The sequence below is a fragment of the Pinus tabuliformis genome, chromosome 9 (assembly GCF_031772625.1).
Source record: "Pinus tabuliformis cultivar Carrire ecotype Pingquan chromosome 9, CPIR1, whole genome shotgun sequence".
Lineage (NCBI taxonomy): Eukaryota > Viridiplantae > Streptophyta > Pinopsida > Pinales > Pinaceae > Pinus > Pinus tabuliformis.
Genome location: NC_142307.1, coordinates 27,368,640 through 27,387,755, shown reverse-complemented (window position 1 = coordinate 27,387,755; position 19,116 = coordinate 27,368,640). Strand labels below are relative to the sequence as shown.

Below are 19,116 nucleotides of genomic sequence, written 5' to 3'. Positions count from 1 at the left end.
ATGATAAGAGGATAGCCGAAGTCCAGATTAGAAATGAAGCTCTGATACCAAATGTGACAGGCAATCCTGACTCACAAATAATATTTCCAAAAGACTTGGAATATAAAGATATCCATTAGGATAGTAAATAGATAAATTGTACGAGTAAAAATGGTATTGTATAGTTACAAGCTAGGGTCATGTATATATATTCTTGCTGAGAGGGCATTTTTATTAAGTGTCATGTTCATTGAGACGTGCTTTCATTATTACTAATTACACGTATTAATTATTATTTAATGTTATTTATATTTTTATATTCTCCCTGATGGGGGTGTGCTTAGGATTTGAGAGGGGTCTTGGGGGAACATGCCCGCAACCTTACCCACCCGATGAGCATTAAATGGTAAAGGTGCGACTCGTCTTGGGCTTGGAACCGCATGCAACCACCCAGTTGGCATTAAATAGAGGCACGGGAATGATGAACTGTGTGTTCTTTTGGTGGTGAGGGTTGAAGGTAGCTGCAGGCGTGAGGTCGAGGAGCAGACCTCCTTGTTGTCTGCCCCTTTGACCGACTCCAATGTTGTGTTATTTTGGCTCATTTTTGCACTTGGCTTGTGTTTTGAGAGAAGTTCTTTCTACTTGGAGTTGGAGAAGTGGAGGGGGTGGGTAGTTCAGGTTTGAAGAAGGGGAATTAGCTGTCAAAGCTGGGGTCTGGCTAACTGTGTCCTGGTACGATGGGAGAATTGCGAGTTTGGATGCCTGTTAATATGATTGAGGGACAAAATCTGCAATGGATGTCAGAAAAGTGAAGGTGGGTGAAGAAGCTCGGTTGGCAAAAGAATAATTGGTTGTTGGCTTCGAAAAAATTTGTGGAGGTTGCCACAAGTTTCAAATTGTGGTTGCAGACTCTATAATGCTAGTATGGGGTCCTGTGGCTTACCTTGTAATTCTTCTATGTACTCCTGGTTGTGTTAGCTCAGTCGTTGTATGTCTAACTGCTGTTGTGGTGTCTATGTACATTTTGGGTCTTGGGTCTGGTCTGGCTTGGGGAAAGAAATTTGTGTAAAGCATTGTTTAGGGAAAGGGGGTCTCCCATGTCGAGTTTGTTGATGAGGGTCAACACTCTTTTGCCTTCCTGGTTTTTCTTATCTCGGTGTAGTTATTGAACGTCTGGTATAACATTGGGTTTGTGGTTTGTTGTTTGTCTTATTTTCTAGGTTGTAGTAGGCTCCATATGGAGCGCACAAACTCAGGTAAAATGAATATGTATATATATATCTATATCTATATCTATATATATATATATATATATTAGTTATTGAATGGTGTTTTGTTTTATAGGCAGGGCCCTGGCTTAAATAAGCCCTTGGGCACCTGTATGGGAAGGGGCATGATCTTTGATCGTGCCCCAATTACATATTAATTAATTACATAACATAATTACTTATTAATTAATTACATAACATTGCCTTCCTCTTGAAAATATGCTTTATCCTCAAAGCATACTCAATGATAGGTGTTTTTGGCAAATTTTTTTTGTCTCCCATGAGGCTTCTTCTTCTGGTAGATTCTTCCACTTGATAAGGTATTCTTTAATTAATCGAGATCGCGACTTCCTTTCCCTAATGGTAACAATTCCTTCTGGTTCTAAGATGAACTTGACTTCATCATCTAATATTGGAAGTGTTGTCTGTTTTGATTGGTGTCTTCCCAATGCCTTTTTAAGACAAGATACATGGAAAACGTTGTGAACTTGATTGTTGTCTGGAAGGCTTAAGTTGTATGTTACTTGGCTGATCTTTTTGTTAATTTGATATGTGTAGTGGCCAATCTAGGGTGCTAGATTAGACTAGATTTATTATCAACCAGGGTCAGTAAACTTCGAGGCATGTGTCTACAGTCTATAGACATAAAGGATTCCTAACTAAGTGTTTATTGTGATAGGTCGCAGTACTTCTTTACAGAAGGTTAAGATATGTTTCCTCTCACCTTAACACTTAGATCACCTAACTTATCTAACTGTCCTAAGGATACAACACATCACTAGACTGAGATTTTGATCCCCTTACAAGGATGCTATGCACAAAAGCTCTGTCTAGTTAACACTTGAGCATTCATGGAAAATCAAAAGCAATCAAAAGCACATTAAAATTTAAATGCATGAAAAACAGAGTTTATGGAGATGCTTCAAAATATAACGATAGATCAAATCTCTTACAAGATATGGTTCAATGATCTTAACGATGAAATCTTCAAGCTATCACCATAAATACCATTTGTGAGAATTTCAAATCAAATCGACAAAATCATAAGCATGAAAATAACATTAAACACTATGCGTTCTATTCAAATTCAAAAACTACTAAGGAAATGAAAATAACAGTATACCAATCCACGCAGGGCCCGTCCACGTTTCAATGGTACACTGAAGTAAACTCAAGAAACGAGAGATCTAACGCATAAACACTTCTGGAGTAAAACCGTGACTGTATTCAAGTACTGTAGGTTGCAATTACATACAAAAGTTCAGTTCTCAAACGATGTATAGAGATGATAATCGTAACTGTCTCGTTAACAAAATAATACACAGTCTTATTTGCCTGTCCCTATCGGGATCGAATGTACATTCATTGAGCAGTTGTTTCCGCTTTTACAAAGGAATGATTTTTGGTCATTTCTAATCTAAACCGATTTCCAAAAAGAAAACAAAACGAAACCGGTTTGGGAAACTATATCTTTTACTGCCTTTGTAACCAAAACGCTGAGGTTTGACTAGCGTGGACTGCGTAACTAGGAGCTTTTGATTTGCTGTAGAATTGATTTTTCACCATGCTTGTACATTCCAATTTTCGTCCCTATCCATTGCTTTGGATTGCTTGTCATGCCACGTGTCAGATGATAAACCATTTACAGGATGTTGTGACTTCCTATAACCTTTTTATTGAAAATTCCTAATTTCTAACATAAAAACTCATAAATTAACTTTAATGCAAACTAACAACTATAATGCTATTAATTAATCAATTTCAAGGATTATAAGGGATCTATCGAGGAAAAGGTAGACAAATGATGGTGTTTTTAGAAGAAAAAGATGGTAATGGAATGGTACCAACAATATGGTCCATAAAACTTTGGCGCCAATTTGTTTTTCCCTTTTTGTTTTAGGGATAATTGCTTGTAAGCCTGAAGTTTAACAAATACCCGTTCTCCAACTTCAAATTCTCTCTCTGTTCTGTGTTGGTCGGCTTGCTGCTTCATGCGATTTCTTGCAATACTTTGATTTTCTTTTCATGTTTGAAATTTTTTTTTGGGTTTCTTCTAATTGCTCCTTTACTGCTGGAACTTTTGTCTCGGAAATGGCCAAATCCTTCCATTTGGGAGGTTCATATTCGTACAGAGCTTGAAATGGGGTCATCTTTGTGGAAGTGTGATAAGTTGAATTGTACCACCATTCAGTGAGATGTAACCATTGAACCCACTTATTTTGCTTGTCTGCTACATAACAACGAAGGTAAGCTTCTAAGCACTTATTAACAATTTCTGTCTGTCCGTCTATTTGCGGGTGATATGCAAAACTCATGTTGAGGTATGTTCCAATATGTTTGAAAAGATCCTTCCAAAAATCCCCTTTAAACTTGGGATCTCTATCACAAACAATGGCTTTAGGGAATCCATGTAATTTGTAGACATTCTTGCAAAATATATCAGTGATCTCTTTTGGTGAATCTGATTTCTTCATTCCTATGAAGTGTGCATACTTTGTGAGTTTGTCTACTACTACAAGAATTTTATCTTTCCCATTTGACATGGGTAATCCTTCAATAAAGTCCATTGATATCTATTCCCATTTTTGGTTTGGGATATTTAAGGGGCGGAGCAACCTTGGTGTCCTAATGTTCTCACTTTTATTTTGCTGATATTGATCCACATTCTGCTACATATTTTTGAATACCATGTTGATTTGGGGTAGCATCGAATGTGCTCTAGCCACGAAAGTTGGTGGAGAGGCTAAAGCGCATGAGATCTCCAATACCTCGAAATGGTTTGGACAGATTCTAAACAGTTTGGGAGATATTAAAATAATTAATATTTTTAATGGAGTCCATAAGTCTAAACTTAGGGAAGATAAAATATTAATGTGAATTAATATAAAACTGTGTTAAAAGGGTCCAAAAGTCATGGATCAAGCCAAAATTAATCTTAGTTGTTGATTAGGGACTTAATCTCGGCCGTTGATTTGTCAACGAGAAAAGCATACAAGGAAGCTTGAGGGTCACTTGGAGAATACACCAAGAGATCAAGATTTTGACTTTCTGGGGCTGGGTTTGCTGACAAAGTTGAGAGAGTGATCAGAGTTGCAGCTGAGGGGTAGTGAATACAGAAGCAGAGAGGTAGAGATAACATCGGGAGGATCAACGCAATAGCTAGAGAGAGGGACGCAGAACCAACCAAGGGTTCATGCAGAGCCATCCAAGGCTGATGCAGAGGCAGCCAAGAGCTGCGCAGTGCCTCAGAGGGCCAACGTGAGTGATGCAGAGGGCCAGAGGATTGATGCAGTGCCTCCAGAGGCTGATGCAGGCCAAGCCAGAGTGATGCTGGGCTAACGCTGGGCCAGAGAGAGCTGACGCAGTCTCTAGAGGCTGACGCTGGGGTTTTGTGTTGTAGATTGGAGCTGTGGAGTTGCCAGAGTGTTTATCCGGAGTTTCAGCTGGAATATTTGCTTCCGAGTAGAGAGGTACTACTGCCGAGAGTTTTCTGTGTTGGGTGAGCCGGATTTGGCACCCTGATTGTATTTTGAAACTGCTTAATAAATCAAACCCTCATATAGCTGCACCGGTTTTCCTGCATTGGGTTTTTCAGGGGACATTAGTCCAAAAACAACGGTGTCACTTGTGTGCTTGTTTCTGTTTCCTTCAGTTGATGATCTGTAATGTGTTGAGCATGTACTTGTATTTATTTCCAGTATTTTCATGGTAAATAACTTGTTAATTAACAAAACAAGTAGGTAGGAATAAATCAGTAAAGTACATGAAGGGTTTCTAACAGATAGACTTAGAAATTCCAACATATCACTATTCATTCCCTTCCAAAAGAATGATTGACGTGCATTATAGTAAGTTTTAAAGAATGCTACATGTCCATGTGACAGTGAATCATACAACTCTTTGAGAATCTTGGCTCTAAATTTGGAACTTGAACCCAGATAAATTCTTCCCTTGTACCATAGAATATCATTTTTCCATTCAAATTTTGAATTCTGAAGAAGGTTATTAATTATAGCACTTGTTTCGGGATCTTTAGCATATTCACTTCGAATCTCATCAAGCCAATTAGGAACAACAATTGAAACTGCAAGTAATGATGGTTCTTCATATTTCCTAGACAGAGCATCAACTACTACATTATCTTTCCCTTTTATGTAATATATCAATGTTGAAGGCAACAATTTTTTCGATCGACTTTTGTTGTTCTGTAGATAGCATTTTCTGTTGGAGGAGATGCTGAAGACTATTATGATTTGTTCGTATTAAGAACTTACTTCCCAAGAGATATTGTCTCCATTTGGCTAATGCGTGCATAATAGCAAGCATTTCGTTGTCGTATGTAGACTTGAGACGTTCTTGCTTATTGAGCTTCCTGCTCTCAAACGCGATTGTGTGTCCATTCTGCATTAGTATTGATCCTAAGCCAAAACTGAAGTATCACACTCAATTGCAAATGGTTTTGAGAAGTCTGGAGTTTCCAATACAGGGGCATTAGACATAACTTCCTTCAAGTCTTCAAATTTTTTTTTTGCTTCATCATTCTATCAAAATGAGTTCTTCTTTAGAAGGTTCGTTAGGGGTGCGGTTATATGGGCATAGTTTTTAATAAATCTTCGATAATACTCGGTCAATCCTAAGAATCCTCTTAGCTTGGAGATATTAACTAGCATGGGCCATTCCCTTATAGCCTTGATCCTTTTAGGATCTACTTTTACTCCTTGGGATATTATATGTTTGAGATATTCTACTTCTTCCTTCACAGAAGTGCATTTGGACTTCTTGGCATAGAACTTATGTTTTTCTAATACATTAAGAACTTGTTCCAAATGTTGTAAGTTCTCCTTCCATGTTTTACTATAAATTAGAATGTCATCAAAGAATACTAACACAAACTTCCTTAGATATGGACGAAATATCTTATTCATAGTAGCTTGGAATGTTTGTCGGTGCATTGGTTAAACCAAAAGGCATTACTTTAAACTTGTAATGACCTTCATGTGTTCGGAACACAGATTTTGCTACATCTTCCAACCTTATTATGATTTGGTAATACCCTGACCTTAAGTCCAATTTTGATAAGTATTTAGCGCCATGTAGTTCATCCAACATTTTATGATTTGGTAATACCTTGACCTTAAGTCCAATCGCCATGTAGTTCATCCAACATTTTATCGATAAAAGGAAATGGGAACTTGTTTTTAATTGTTATTTTGTTTAGTCCTCGATAATTGACGCATAATCTGAATGATCCATCTTTCTTTCACACTAGTACAATTGGAGTAACATATGGACTTTTACTTTTTGTGATGATGCCACACTTTAAAAGATCTTAGGCTAATCTCTCAATTTCAGTGTTTTGATGATGTGAATATCGATACGGTTTGATGTTGATGGGATTTGATCATGCTTTGACTTCTATTGTATGCTCGATTTCTCTTTGATGTATTTTGGAGCTACTCGATTTTTTTGCCATGTCTGGACACCTTAGTCTCCAGATCTACCAATATTTTATTGAAATCGGCTATCGACATTGATGAAGCCATTGATCAGGTATGTGGTGGGGTATACTTATCCAATTTAACTTTTCTTAACTTGATCCTAATTTTTATTTTTATTTTTATAATTATATTATTTTTTTTCCCAGGAAAAAGACGTAAGTTTCATTAATAAATTAAGAAAATTACATGTTGAATCTCCAACATGTATGAGATGCATTCACTTGTAGTCAGAACAGACAATGTTCAGATACACTATTTACAGATATCAACCTGATATTACAAAAAAATACCAAAACTGTAATAAACCATATAGTCCATTATGAGTCTAGAAAATAACTGTAACTGCAAAAAGAAAAATAAAGAAATGATCATGAAGATCATTTCGAGAGGTTTCCATCCAAATCAATGTATGGACGATGGAAGAATTGGAAGAATTCCCCATCCCTGAATTCCTGAATCAACCAATGTCCCCTGTTCAGCTGCGCGACCTCTTTGGATAGAAGATCAATGACTTCATTCCTTTCCCTGTATATGTGAGAGCATACAATAAAATCAAAATGTGATTTTAAAGAGAGGGCATCCTCCAGTAAATCCCTGAGTGTGTGCAAGTGACAGTGATAATCAACATTGATCCAATTTATGACAAGTTGTGAGTCCCCAAAAATCTGAATCCTGTGGCAGTTTTGTTCCAGAGCAAAGAGGAGAAGGTGTCTTAAGCTGTTTAACTCTGCAAAATTGTTTGTGCCCCTCCCAAAACCCACTTTGATTTTGAAACAAAGGGATCCATTTACGTGGAGAACAACACCCCCCCCTCACAGCCCACTGCTTTCGCCGAGTCATTGAAGTAAGCCTAGGGGATGCTTTTGTCAAAAACTTTAGGAGAGATGACCCTGTTGTTGTGGCGGACAAAATCCTCGAGAATCAGGTTGTAAATGGCGAGAATGTGGTTACATGTGACATACCAGTGGATCGGGGTCTCATGAAAGATAAGGTAGTTCCTGTTCAGCCAGATTCCCTAGCAAACGATCAGAGGAAGATTCTTGGCTTTTTGGGAGGCTTCCGCAGTCCACCAACAAAGCCAGGCTTCATCAATATTTTGACCATCCCAATTTTATCTGTGCTGAGAGCTGATGTAATGAAAGACCAAACTTCGGTAGAAATTGGGTAGTGGAGAAATAAGTGGTTCGTATCCTCTGCATTGGTTTTACAGAGACAACATCGGGAGGGACCCTGGAAAGCATGTTTTTTTAGATTTTCTTTTGTAGGTACTTTATTTGAGAGGATGCACCACATGAAGAGACGAGTCTTGTGTGGAGCTTTAAGTTTCCATAAGTGACGCCACCACCAACATCCCACTCCCATAAACTGAGCCTCCGTGATGGCAGCAAAACCATCTTTTGGGGTGTACTGGACTTCAGGAGCAGAGGCCTAGATGAGCTCGTCCTCCCGGTCTGAAATTCTGATGTTGGCTTCCTCCAGAGCCCCAACGAACCTATGCCAGACCCTACACCATCTTTCCGATAAACTGAGGGTCCCAATCCATCCAATACTTCCTAGTCCATTCAGTGCGCCCAACTGCCGAAATGTGTGCAATCATGGTGAAGCTAACCACAGACAGGTCTAAACACATTTCCCGTGGGAGAATATGCACATTCCCGCATCCAACCCAGGCATCTGTGCCAATTCTAACCTGCTCGCCATTGCCTATTTGCTAGGCTAATCCATCCTTGATAATGCTTAGGGATTGGGTGATGGATTTCCAAATGATTGAGGCACCCGGTAAATTTGGACAGGGTTTTCCGATCCAATCAATAACAGATAAAGGGTGGATGTACTTATTATAAACCACGTCCTTCCAGAGACTCTCAGAGTTGATGTTTTGCCAACCCATCTTAGCCGCTAGGGCTTTAGCAAAAACCTGGGGTTCCTTTAGACCCCATCCACCCCACTTTTTTGGTTTTGCAATCCTGTCCCAGCGAACCCAAGTAAAGGTACGCCCCATGTTTTGACCCCGCCAAAGGAAGTGACAAAAAATCTGTTGAATCCTGCTGAGAATGACCTTTGGGATCTAGGCAAGGGTCATCCAATATACTGGGATGGCCTCCAACACCGTTTTTATCAAAGTGAGCCTGCCTGCTCTGGAGAGCCATCTTTGTTGCTAGATGTTTATGCGGCTTTCAATTTTTGCTATAAGCCACGACGAGTCGGCTATACGGTAACCATTCGGTTTCAGCTTGAAACCAAGATATTTGAGGCCAGAATCCAGCTCTTGCCTGACGAAAGCAAATTGATGTGTAGCATACCTTAGCTCATTTTGTAGGCATGAATTGAAAATGATGGTAGATTTGTCATAATTTGGCTCCATACCTGTCGCTTTACAAAACAATGATAGAATGATCTTGAAACAAGAGGAATCACGGTATGAACCATTTAAAAAAATAAGTACATCATCTACAAACAATAGATGCGAGAGAGCGGTCATGTCTGAAATCGAGACCCCCCCCAGCGCTCCAGTTGAGTGAGCATTTTTTAACAATCTACTTAAACCTTCCATGATCAATAGAAAAAGAAAAGGGGATAGAGGGCATCCCTGCCTCAGCCCACGTTCTGCATGGAAGAAACCAGATGCAGCCCTATTTATGAGAATACTAAAGGAGGCGGAGGTGAAACAACACATGATCCAATTTATGAAAAGATGGGGGAAGCTGATATGGGTGAGAATGAGTTGAAGGTAGGTCCAACTTGCACGGTCAAAAGCTTTGGAGAGGTTAATGTTGAGAATAATAGCCTTTTTGGAGAGAGTTTTGATTGAGTGTAGGCCTTTCTGAGCAGTTCTAATGGCTTCATGGATTTGACGGTGACTGAGGAAGGCAAAATGCTCCTTGGAAATCATCCTGGATAGGATAGGCTTTACACACAAAGCTGTAATATTTGAAATGAGTTTGTAAATACACTTGCAGAGGGAGATGGGACAGAAATCGTCAAAGGTAAGGGGCTTGTCAACCTTACGGATGAGGGCCAGGAAAGTTGAGTTGAAACCTTCATACATCCTGCTAGAAGTTTTGTACTCTTCAATTTCCAAAAGAAGATTCAACCCATTGAGCTCAAAGAAGAAGATGTAGAATTCCATGGGCCAGCCATCTTGTCCTGGGTTCTTGTCCCTGCTGAAACATTTGAGATCTGCTTCCAACTGCCCCATTGAAACTGGCATGTTTAGTAACTCCACTTCTTCATCCTCAACAAATCTAGTGAGAACCTTAGCGATGCGGAGGATCTCATTGATGGATGTCCCCCTTGGAGCCTTGTAAGTGCTTGAGAAGTGTCGCATTCCCGTGTCAGCAAGTTGATTGAAAGAGTTAGCCTCCATGCTTGTATGGTCTCCCAACTCCCAAATGGTATTAATAGATTTCCTTCCCCTGGCATATTGCTGAAAGAATTTTGTGTTCTCATCACCCGCCTTTAGCCAAGTCGCTCTGCTTTTTAGGCGCCATGTCTCCTCTTTCTATCACAAAAGCCTGATCTTCTCTCTCTCCAATTGGATTAAATGGTCCTTTGTGTTAGAGGATGCATAACTGGACAGACCAATTTCTTCCAACTGTTTGAGAACCCCTTCAATCCATTTTAACTCATCTTTTTTTTGTTTGATCCTAGCCCAGCTGATAGTTTTTGTCTTTAAACGGGTTAGGTTATTAGAAATAACAACGACCGACGAGGGATGAATGTCTGAGATGAAGTGATTCCAATCTTCTTTGACAATTTCATGGAATTCGACTTCAGCTAGCCATGTTGCATTGAACTTGAAAGGCAAATGGGGTTTATGGTTGGATTCCCCAATCTCCAAGAAGATCGAGGAATGGTCAGAGTAACCCCCCGATCCCACCCATTGTCAAATGCGGTCCATTCGGGCAAGCAGGGGAGCTCTAATGAGGAAACGATCTAGCCTTCTAGCCAAGGCATCCACCCCGGTCCTGCAATTCCTCCAAGTCGGCATGATTCTTGCCGTGTCAATGTTTAGAAGGTTATGATCGTCCAACAACCCTTCAAAGAAACCAGTTAAGCTGTCCGTTTGGGCCCTGTTTCCCCAAGATTCCGCTAGCCCAAGTGAGAAGTTAAGATCTCCTCCAATAATCAAATTCTCAGATTGCATGAAATCAACTTGCAGAAGATTTTCCCAAAAAATCTCTTTGTTATGGCAAGGCCCATAGATGTTTATGATCCTTAAGGGGATGTTGATGTCCATCGAGGTGATATTCGCCCCCAGGAAACCCTCTCCACCCCATGCATTTTCCAATCTTATCGATTTGTCGTTATACCCCAAAGTACATCCACCCGGTCTCCCTCTCACATCCATAAAGAAGAAATCCCAATTCGGATGAAAATTCTTGAGAACCTTATTGATATGGTTCCCGTCTCCCAGAGTTTCTTGCAGAAAAATAACATCCAATCTCTCCGACTTGCACAATCTTTGAAGCGCCAATTTTTTATCCGGGTTGGCCAGACCCCTGCAGTTGAAAGAAAGACACTTCATGGGGTAACCTTTGCATGGTTCCCCTTTGCTCTAAGGACCTGATCGATGGGAGTCTGGATGCCTGAAGCCACTTCAATGCTAGCCCTCCTAATGGCTTTTGATAAGTGAGATTCTCTGCCTCTGGGGGGCTTCGTATGGAAGGATGGGTGAGGGTCCACATCCAGGCCAAAGGTAGGGGGCAGAGAATGCAGGTTGTACCGGTGAGCAGCATAGGAGGCAGGAGCATCCCTGGAATCTAGAGAACGAACATTCTGATCAATGGTTTGGGGGGTACAGAGGGATGGAGTAGGAGCAAATGCCACAGGACAGATTATGGGACACAGCTTTCCGACCTCAAAACCTAGACCCGAAAAACACAGAAGAAGATGCAACATAAAACTAACAATCATTTGAAAATAGAGGAGAGGGAGGAATAGTACTCGAGAATAGAGCAGAGTCTCTGGAGCATGATCTGGTGACTAATGCTGTAGAGGTCTCGGAGTCCGTCCTAGGGAGCGCTCCCCTAACAACACCCTGGTCATGCCCTACAACAACAAGAAGGGTTGCCTGTGAGGAAACCTAAATCTCCACTGTTTGGATGCCCGCTGATACGAAGGATCTTGGGGGACTCGGCTGCCTACCAATTATCAGGGGGCAATCTTTGTACAGATGGCCAACCTCATGACAACGCCAGCACCTGAACGAGATACTGTTGTAGTCCAAATTCTACGATCTGACGATCTCGCGCATTTGAAAGCGGTAGCTCTCAACTAATCCTTCTCGGGTATCCAAATGCACAAGAATTCTGTCCATTGCCAGGCAGCCAGAGTCCTGGTATGATCTATCATGATCAAGGTATACTCCCAAATCGGCCTCAGTACACCTGAAAATGTCCTTTGCCCAGAATTGAAGCGGGGGTCTAGGGAGACGTACCCATATCGGCTCGACCCCCAAATTTTCCTTTTCCAGATCAAAAAGAGGTGTCCAATGTTTTAGTAGTACAAGAGTCATCTCTATGTGCCAATATCACGTCAACACCCAATCCACCAGCTCTAACAAGGGAAAAATAAGTGCAAACCAGCCCTGAGACATGGTTATTACTGTTGGAAGTTGCTCCATTACATTTCCCCAAACCTCTATTGTCCATTTTTTTAAACACCCCGGGGAGTAGTTCCTACCACAAACCTGCCCACCTACACTGTGCTTTCTGTTAGTGCTGCTTGCTCCATGCCTATACCTGCCTCGAAAATTAGCAGCCTACCACGTTCCCTTTTCTTCGATGCCTTTGACTTCTTTCCCACCCCAGGGCCAGAGTGCGGGGCTGCCCTTTGCTGAGGACCTTCCGCCTGTGGGTTCTCATCCGAGTCAAAAGCCCTTATGTCTTCCGGCTCTGAATCCCTTCTCGAGATGCCATCAAAAAAACCCCGAGGGGTGGGTATTGCAGGCATAAACCAAATTTGGCAAACCTTCTATGTAGGTCTGAGAATCTCTGAAGAGATTGTTCGAGGAATCCTTTAGGCTCAGAACTGTTCCACTTGTCCCTGCAACTGAAACCCCCGTACTACCCAGATTCACCTCTGTGCTCTGCTGATGGTTTGCCTAGGTCTGTAGGTCTGAAGGCGATGGAACAGAAAGGAAAGTCGAGTCAGAGCCTTCACCCAAGTTTAATAGCCCCTCCGTCACTGCTGCTGCCGGTTGAGAAAGGCCCAAACCCTGCAAGGTCACCTCCATGTCATCCATTATTGACGAGAGAACGACAACTTCCGCTTCTGCTAAAGGTGGTGTTGCCGGTTTTTGTCTGGAACTAGACATGGAATTATCTTCCACCCAGATGTTGTAAGGGGTCAAGCTGTCTGAAGAATAATCAATTAAGTCCTCCTCCATACATAAAAACAAACTGAAACAGAAAACGTCGTTATGATGCCGGGTGCAGTTTCGAAAAAACCAAGGCAAAACCCCCACCGTAGCTGACCCTTGTTGAATCTTGTGAAGCCCTGAGTCCACCGCCAGTAAACAGGCCAAAATTGCCACGGATAATCGCGAAGACCCCAAGAATGATGAGGGCCGTTCAAGCCGCACCCAACCGAAACCGAGAAAGTTAAGAAAACCGACAGAAGAGTTGTCAGATTAACCCAAACCTCAACGTAGCATCCTTATAAAAATCCCCATGAGAGCACAAGAAAGTAACGGGTGAGCACCTCGTGAAACCGCCATCCTTGACATGGCCGTGCAATGAAATCCTTTAAGAAACCCTAGCCCCAACTTCGAAACCCTTGGCCATTTTTGAAATCATCGGAGCTCAATCTACAAGCCACTCTATAATTTATACTTATAATTATATTTTTATATAACTATATAACTTAATGATATAAATTATAATTATATTATTATTATACTTTATAATAATAATAGAATACTTTACACTTTATAACTTTATAATGGCGGATGGAGTGAAATTCGAATGGAAATGGAAGTCGAATTGAGTGACGGTCACGGCAAATGGCAACGGGTGAATGGCAGCCGTTGGTCAACTGAGACTTGGACACGGGGAATGAGGTTTGGGCGGTGCAGAGACTGGAGGAAGGATGGCGGCGGAGATAGTGGCAGGGAGGGAAAACGGAGGACGGCAGAGGAAAGGGCGGGGAGAACGAACGGTGGGACAGATGAAAGTTTGATGACAGAGAAGAGGGCGGAAAGAACAAATCAGGCAGAGAGCATAGACGACGGACTGTACGAGGAGCAAACAAGAGCTGCAGCAGCGGCTGTCTCTGATACCACTGGGAGCGCACAAACTCAGATAAAATGAATATATATATATATATATATATATATATATATATATATATATTAATTATTGAATGATGTTTTGTTTAACAGGCAGGGCCCTGGCTTAAATAAACTCTTGGGCACTTGTACGGGAAGGGGCATGATCTGGAAGGGGCATGATCAAAGATCATGCCCCAATTACATATTAATTAATTACATAACAGCATAGCGAGTGGAGCCAGTCCTGGAGTATCTGAGTACGGAGTTCCATTGTGTGGTATAGTCTGGTCTATGTTTCATTGTGACGGCACTGGTATCTTATTTGGACTGTTTCTTGGAAGTGTTTGGTCGGGTGTTTTCTCCTGTCACTTTCGTGGTCGTGGCTGTTTTAGCTTTTGTAATAAGTGTGATCCCCTTCTGGTTTGGGTGAACTTTGGGATGCTAAGGAGCATCATCTCAGAGAGGGATACCATATTTCTCAGTGCCTTCCAGACTACACTTTGGGAGAAGATGGATATCAATTTGAAGAGGAATAAATGGACCTCTGCTATGGTGTTTATGGTGGAGAAAAGGCTGTGTTTCTGAGAGATACTAACTTTTGTGCAGTGTGTTGTAAGGTCATTGGGCTTTATTGAATAATTACCTGTTTATCTCTTTTTATAATATACTGTTCATTTTGTAGTTCCAGTGGAAACTTGAAAATTATTTTTAAATAGGGCATGCTTTTTGATTACAATTTATTTCTGTATAAAAGCAGTGTGAGGAAGTTGCTTTTCTTGGCAATATATACTTCGGTTCTATCTTGCTTTCTGTCTTGTAAAGTTATATGCAGTTTCTATTTCATCTTCCAAGTCCAGATTGTGTTGATTCAAGTTTTCATTGTCTTTTATGCACATCATATTCTTTTGCGTTCGATGGCCATCTCTGACTTATGAATGTGAGTTAAACCATTGCACAATAAAATTTGCAATTTTGCTGCAATATCAATTAACTGTCATTTGGCTTTTACCTGGCAAGTTGCTTAATTTTGGAAGGATTTTCTTGAGGCTACCATTCATGTATTGGCTTGTTATATTATGAAATTTTTGTTTACACTCAATAATTTCAACTTTTCTCTACAGAGAGCTGGATCCTATGGGCCTGATTTGTTGGATTTTGGCAGGCAGAACTCGAACTTAATTTTCACAAAAGGAAAGGTCAAGGAAAGGTATCTGTTATGCGACCAAGGTTCAGTGGTGTTCAAGGTGAATCCTTGGATGTTTCTGCTCGCTGGTCAGGTGATGTGGTAAGTGATTTTTTTCCCCTTTTTTTCTGATATTATTCTTGGAATTGCGGTTGTTTAAAATGATAAAAGGTGGTTTGTAATTCTGTTCTTTCTATGATGCTAATTTTGTGGATGCTGTTTTAGATGTCTAAGGGATGCACATGACAAGAAAGTTTAGCATAAATTAGTAAAACCTTAAGTTTGGGGAGGACACAGTGATGGCCATAGCGTGATATTCATTTAGCATATGTCAAAGAATGCAGTGCTTGTACTGTAGATGGTCTGTGAAAATATATTAGTGTGAATTAGTGGGCTGGCCTCCATCCCTCTTGATCTGTTTGTCACATCAGCGTCCTAGCACATTGAACGATAAATTAATATATAAGCAAATAGCCATCTCATGACAGATTAAGTAATATACATATGGAGGATTCAAGAAAATGAATTTATTTATCAAATCCAAATCTATAAATAAGCAATCAAAAAACTATAGTGCTCCCATGCATAATCCAAACATCACTAACTATTTTTATCTAATAATGATTTGGTTGAACTGAATATTAACATAAGAAATCCAAACATCCAGTTGTCGAAATCCTACCATGGACACACTCATTTTGTATCAATGTACTTATGATACTATATACACTTATTTTTGGTCTTAGCTAGATTAGTATTTAGCCTTGTTAGATATTTATCTAGATTGTACTTTGAGTTTGTTAAACACACATGGGCAGCAAGAGAAAATATGAAAGATAAAACATGCAGTACAATTTTTATTAACAACTGATATACATTTATAGTACATTGTTGTGACCGTTGGGTTTCACATCTCAAGGTCTCTTGGACTACTTAGTCTATTCAGCTTCCACACTAACCCATTTAGGATTAGGTGTCCAAGACCGTTGGGTTTCACATCTCAAGGTCTCTTGGACTACTTAGTCCACACTAACCCATTTAGGATTAGGTGTCCAACATTCCCCCCCTTAATCCGAAGGGTTATGTATGAGTCCAAGAAGAGAGCTGTAATACAAAATGTGCAAAAAATGCATGGCAACACTAGGCTGAATGTGCTCTATGAAATGTTGGTATAAAGCGCAGTGGTTTAAGGATGACCACCAACACTGGAACGCTTAGTGCAGTTCCCGGAACTCTTCCAAAACTGGCAAGAAGCTGAAGTCTTCTGTTAGAGGAAGTGATCCTATTGTTTTAAAGAGGGAAACCTTCAACCATGAAAGGGAGGTCTCACCCCGCATAAAAGGGAGAACTTCAACCTGAAAAGGGAAGTCTCAACCTGTGATGGTTTAAGGATGACCAACAACTCTGGAATGCTTAATGCAATTCCTGGAACTCTTCCATAACTGGCAAGAAGATGAAGTCTTCTGCTAGAGGAAGTGTCCCCAATTTTGTTCCTGGAATTCTTCTGAAACTGGCAAGAGGCTGGTGTCTTCTGCTAGAGGAAGTGTTCTTAATTGTGTTCCTGGAATTCTTCCAAAACTGGCAAGAAGCTGAAGTCTTCTGCTAGAGGAAGTGTCCCAGATTGCCAACTGAAGGCATGTTCACGGGCATCTTTGTTCTGGATACAACTCTGAAACTGGTGTGGCAGGTTGTGGCTCAGGCTCGCTTGATGTGGCTTTGAAGCTTGTAGATGACCATCATTTCCCCCCCTGTCAGATACAAGGTGAGAAGATGGAGAAAACTCAACTGCAAGACTGTTCAATATTCTGGAACAAGTTCTGACATGTGTTTGGAATATCTTCGTGGTTGTTGATGCCCATTGCCAAGAAGCGATCCATCCAAGATGAATCTTTGTTTTTGCAGGGTGTTTGTTTCTGAAGCATCTGTGTGAAGAATGGCTGGTTTTATGACAGTGCTTACATGGATGAAGATCAAAACAGTGATCTTTCAAATGGCCAACTCGGTCACAGTGTTGGCATTTCACAATCTGTTGTTGTTGTTGTTGCTGTGGAAGAGGGGCAGAGTCTGGAACAGCTGAAGCTGAACTGTCATGAGGAGCAGGTGAATTATCATGAATGAATCCAGCACTCTGAAACTGAATGGGCTTGGCATAGTCTGGAATATGAAAGGACAAGTCCTTGTCATATCCAAGACCAGTTCTGTCCTTGTTGTGGACAAGCTGTTCCCAAGGTCTGATGATGGGCTTCGGAAGTGCAGACTGAGTTTCTGCATCTGCATGTACAATTGCTGCTTTATTTAAATGCACTGGAACAATATTGTCTCGCTGTTTATGGGAGTCTGTTTCAATCTTCTCAACAGAAACAGGTTCAGAATGATGACTCCATCCCTGTAATTCTTCTTGTTGTAGCTGAGATTCAAGCTGCAAAAAATCGATCTTTTCCTGTGCATTTTGTAGACATGTCTGAATTTCTGAGAGAGATCCTTTGCTGATTTGTAATGTGTCATCAACAGTAGATTGTATAAGAGTTTTCATGAACTCTAATACTTCACTGATTCTGGCCATTTTCTTCAATGTCAGATTTACACCTTAAAAGTTGATCACAATTATTACTTAATGCATAAAAGTAATATCCACTCACAGTACACAGCAATATTTTGTATAAATGTGCAACAAATGAATCAGGGAATCAATGCATATATATGTAGACAGAAACTATAATGGATAATGCCACAATTGGGGCAGCAACAACTGCAAACTTGCTTGGATCCTTCAAGTACTCCTTCAGAAATGATGGCTATCAGAACACATACCCATACCCAACTAACGCTGCACTAACTATATTCCATATTACATATAATTTCATTGCATCAAATGTGTATGCACAATATTCAATAGATGCACATATATTATGATCAGTGACTCCAACGCTCAACCTCCAAAAGAGAACGTACAATAGAATTATTTTAATGCATTTTACATGGAAATCAATTAACACATCACCATAAATTAAAGTGGGATTTGAATGCACAGTGAAGGATCTCCCAACCAAACTTCTGCCCAATAGTGTTTTTTTTTGACTCCTTCAAAATATAGCGACGTTATTGAGACTATTACTCATCAACGCCCATTTTCTCTTGATTGTTTCTTGTTCAACTCTTAGTGCATCAATGAACTCATCAAATGGAACAACGCTGTTTTAATGACAACAATGTTATCTCGTAGCGTTCACCACAGTCTTCACAACATTAAATTTAGGCAACGTTCACCACGGTCTTCACAGCGTTCAATCTAGGTAGCATTCCACGTTATTCATGGCAGTTTCACCACGGTTCTCAGCAGAATTTCAAAAATTCCATCTTCCAGCGCAACCTTCAAATATACTCTTGATTTTGATGCAAAGAAAGCAAAGCCCGAGCGCCATTCAAGGCTCAAGCTCTTTCCCTTGTGTGACTGTGGAATTTCGACATTGTCAGTCTGCAAGGGACTAACGCAATCAGGAGTTGAGCTCATGACAACTTGCACAACAAGAAGTTTTCATTCAACGCATAATAGTAGGTATTTATACACGGCATTTAGTTGAACGTACAACCAACACATCATACATTCAACGCACAGTTCTAAATTGTTCAACGTCGAGCCAATATACCACCCTTAATGCACAAGATTTCAACAAGTTCATATATAGCGTACAACAGTTCATATTCCATATATACGCATCATTCAACAACGTTAAAGCAGTGTTTCAAATATCATTTCTCTTGCTGCCCATGTGTAGCAATAATATAGACCTCCAGTCGATTATGAGCAAGGAACGCTGTGTTAAAAAATCCATTCAACGCAATTTAATGCCATTCAATAAAATGGCAGTTTAATACCATATAAACAACGTTAATATGCAGATTAAGAGAGCCGTG

General features: G+C 40.5%; 1 protein-coding gene across 1 annotated transcript in view; it reads left to right on the top strand.

Annotated features, from left to right (window-relative positions):
• EMB2410 (embryo defective 2410) overlaps nucleotides 1-19,116 on the top strand; it is a 541,348-nt gene that overhangs the window by 276,946 nt on the left and 245,286 nt on the right. Inside the window, exon 13 of the mRNA XM_089441428.1 lies at nucleotides 15,181-15,303. Within this exon, the coding sequence (XP_089297554.1) occupies nucleotides 15,181-15,303 (123 nt within the window). The remainder of the gene's footprint in view (nucleotides 1-15,180; nucleotides 15,304-19,116) is intronic.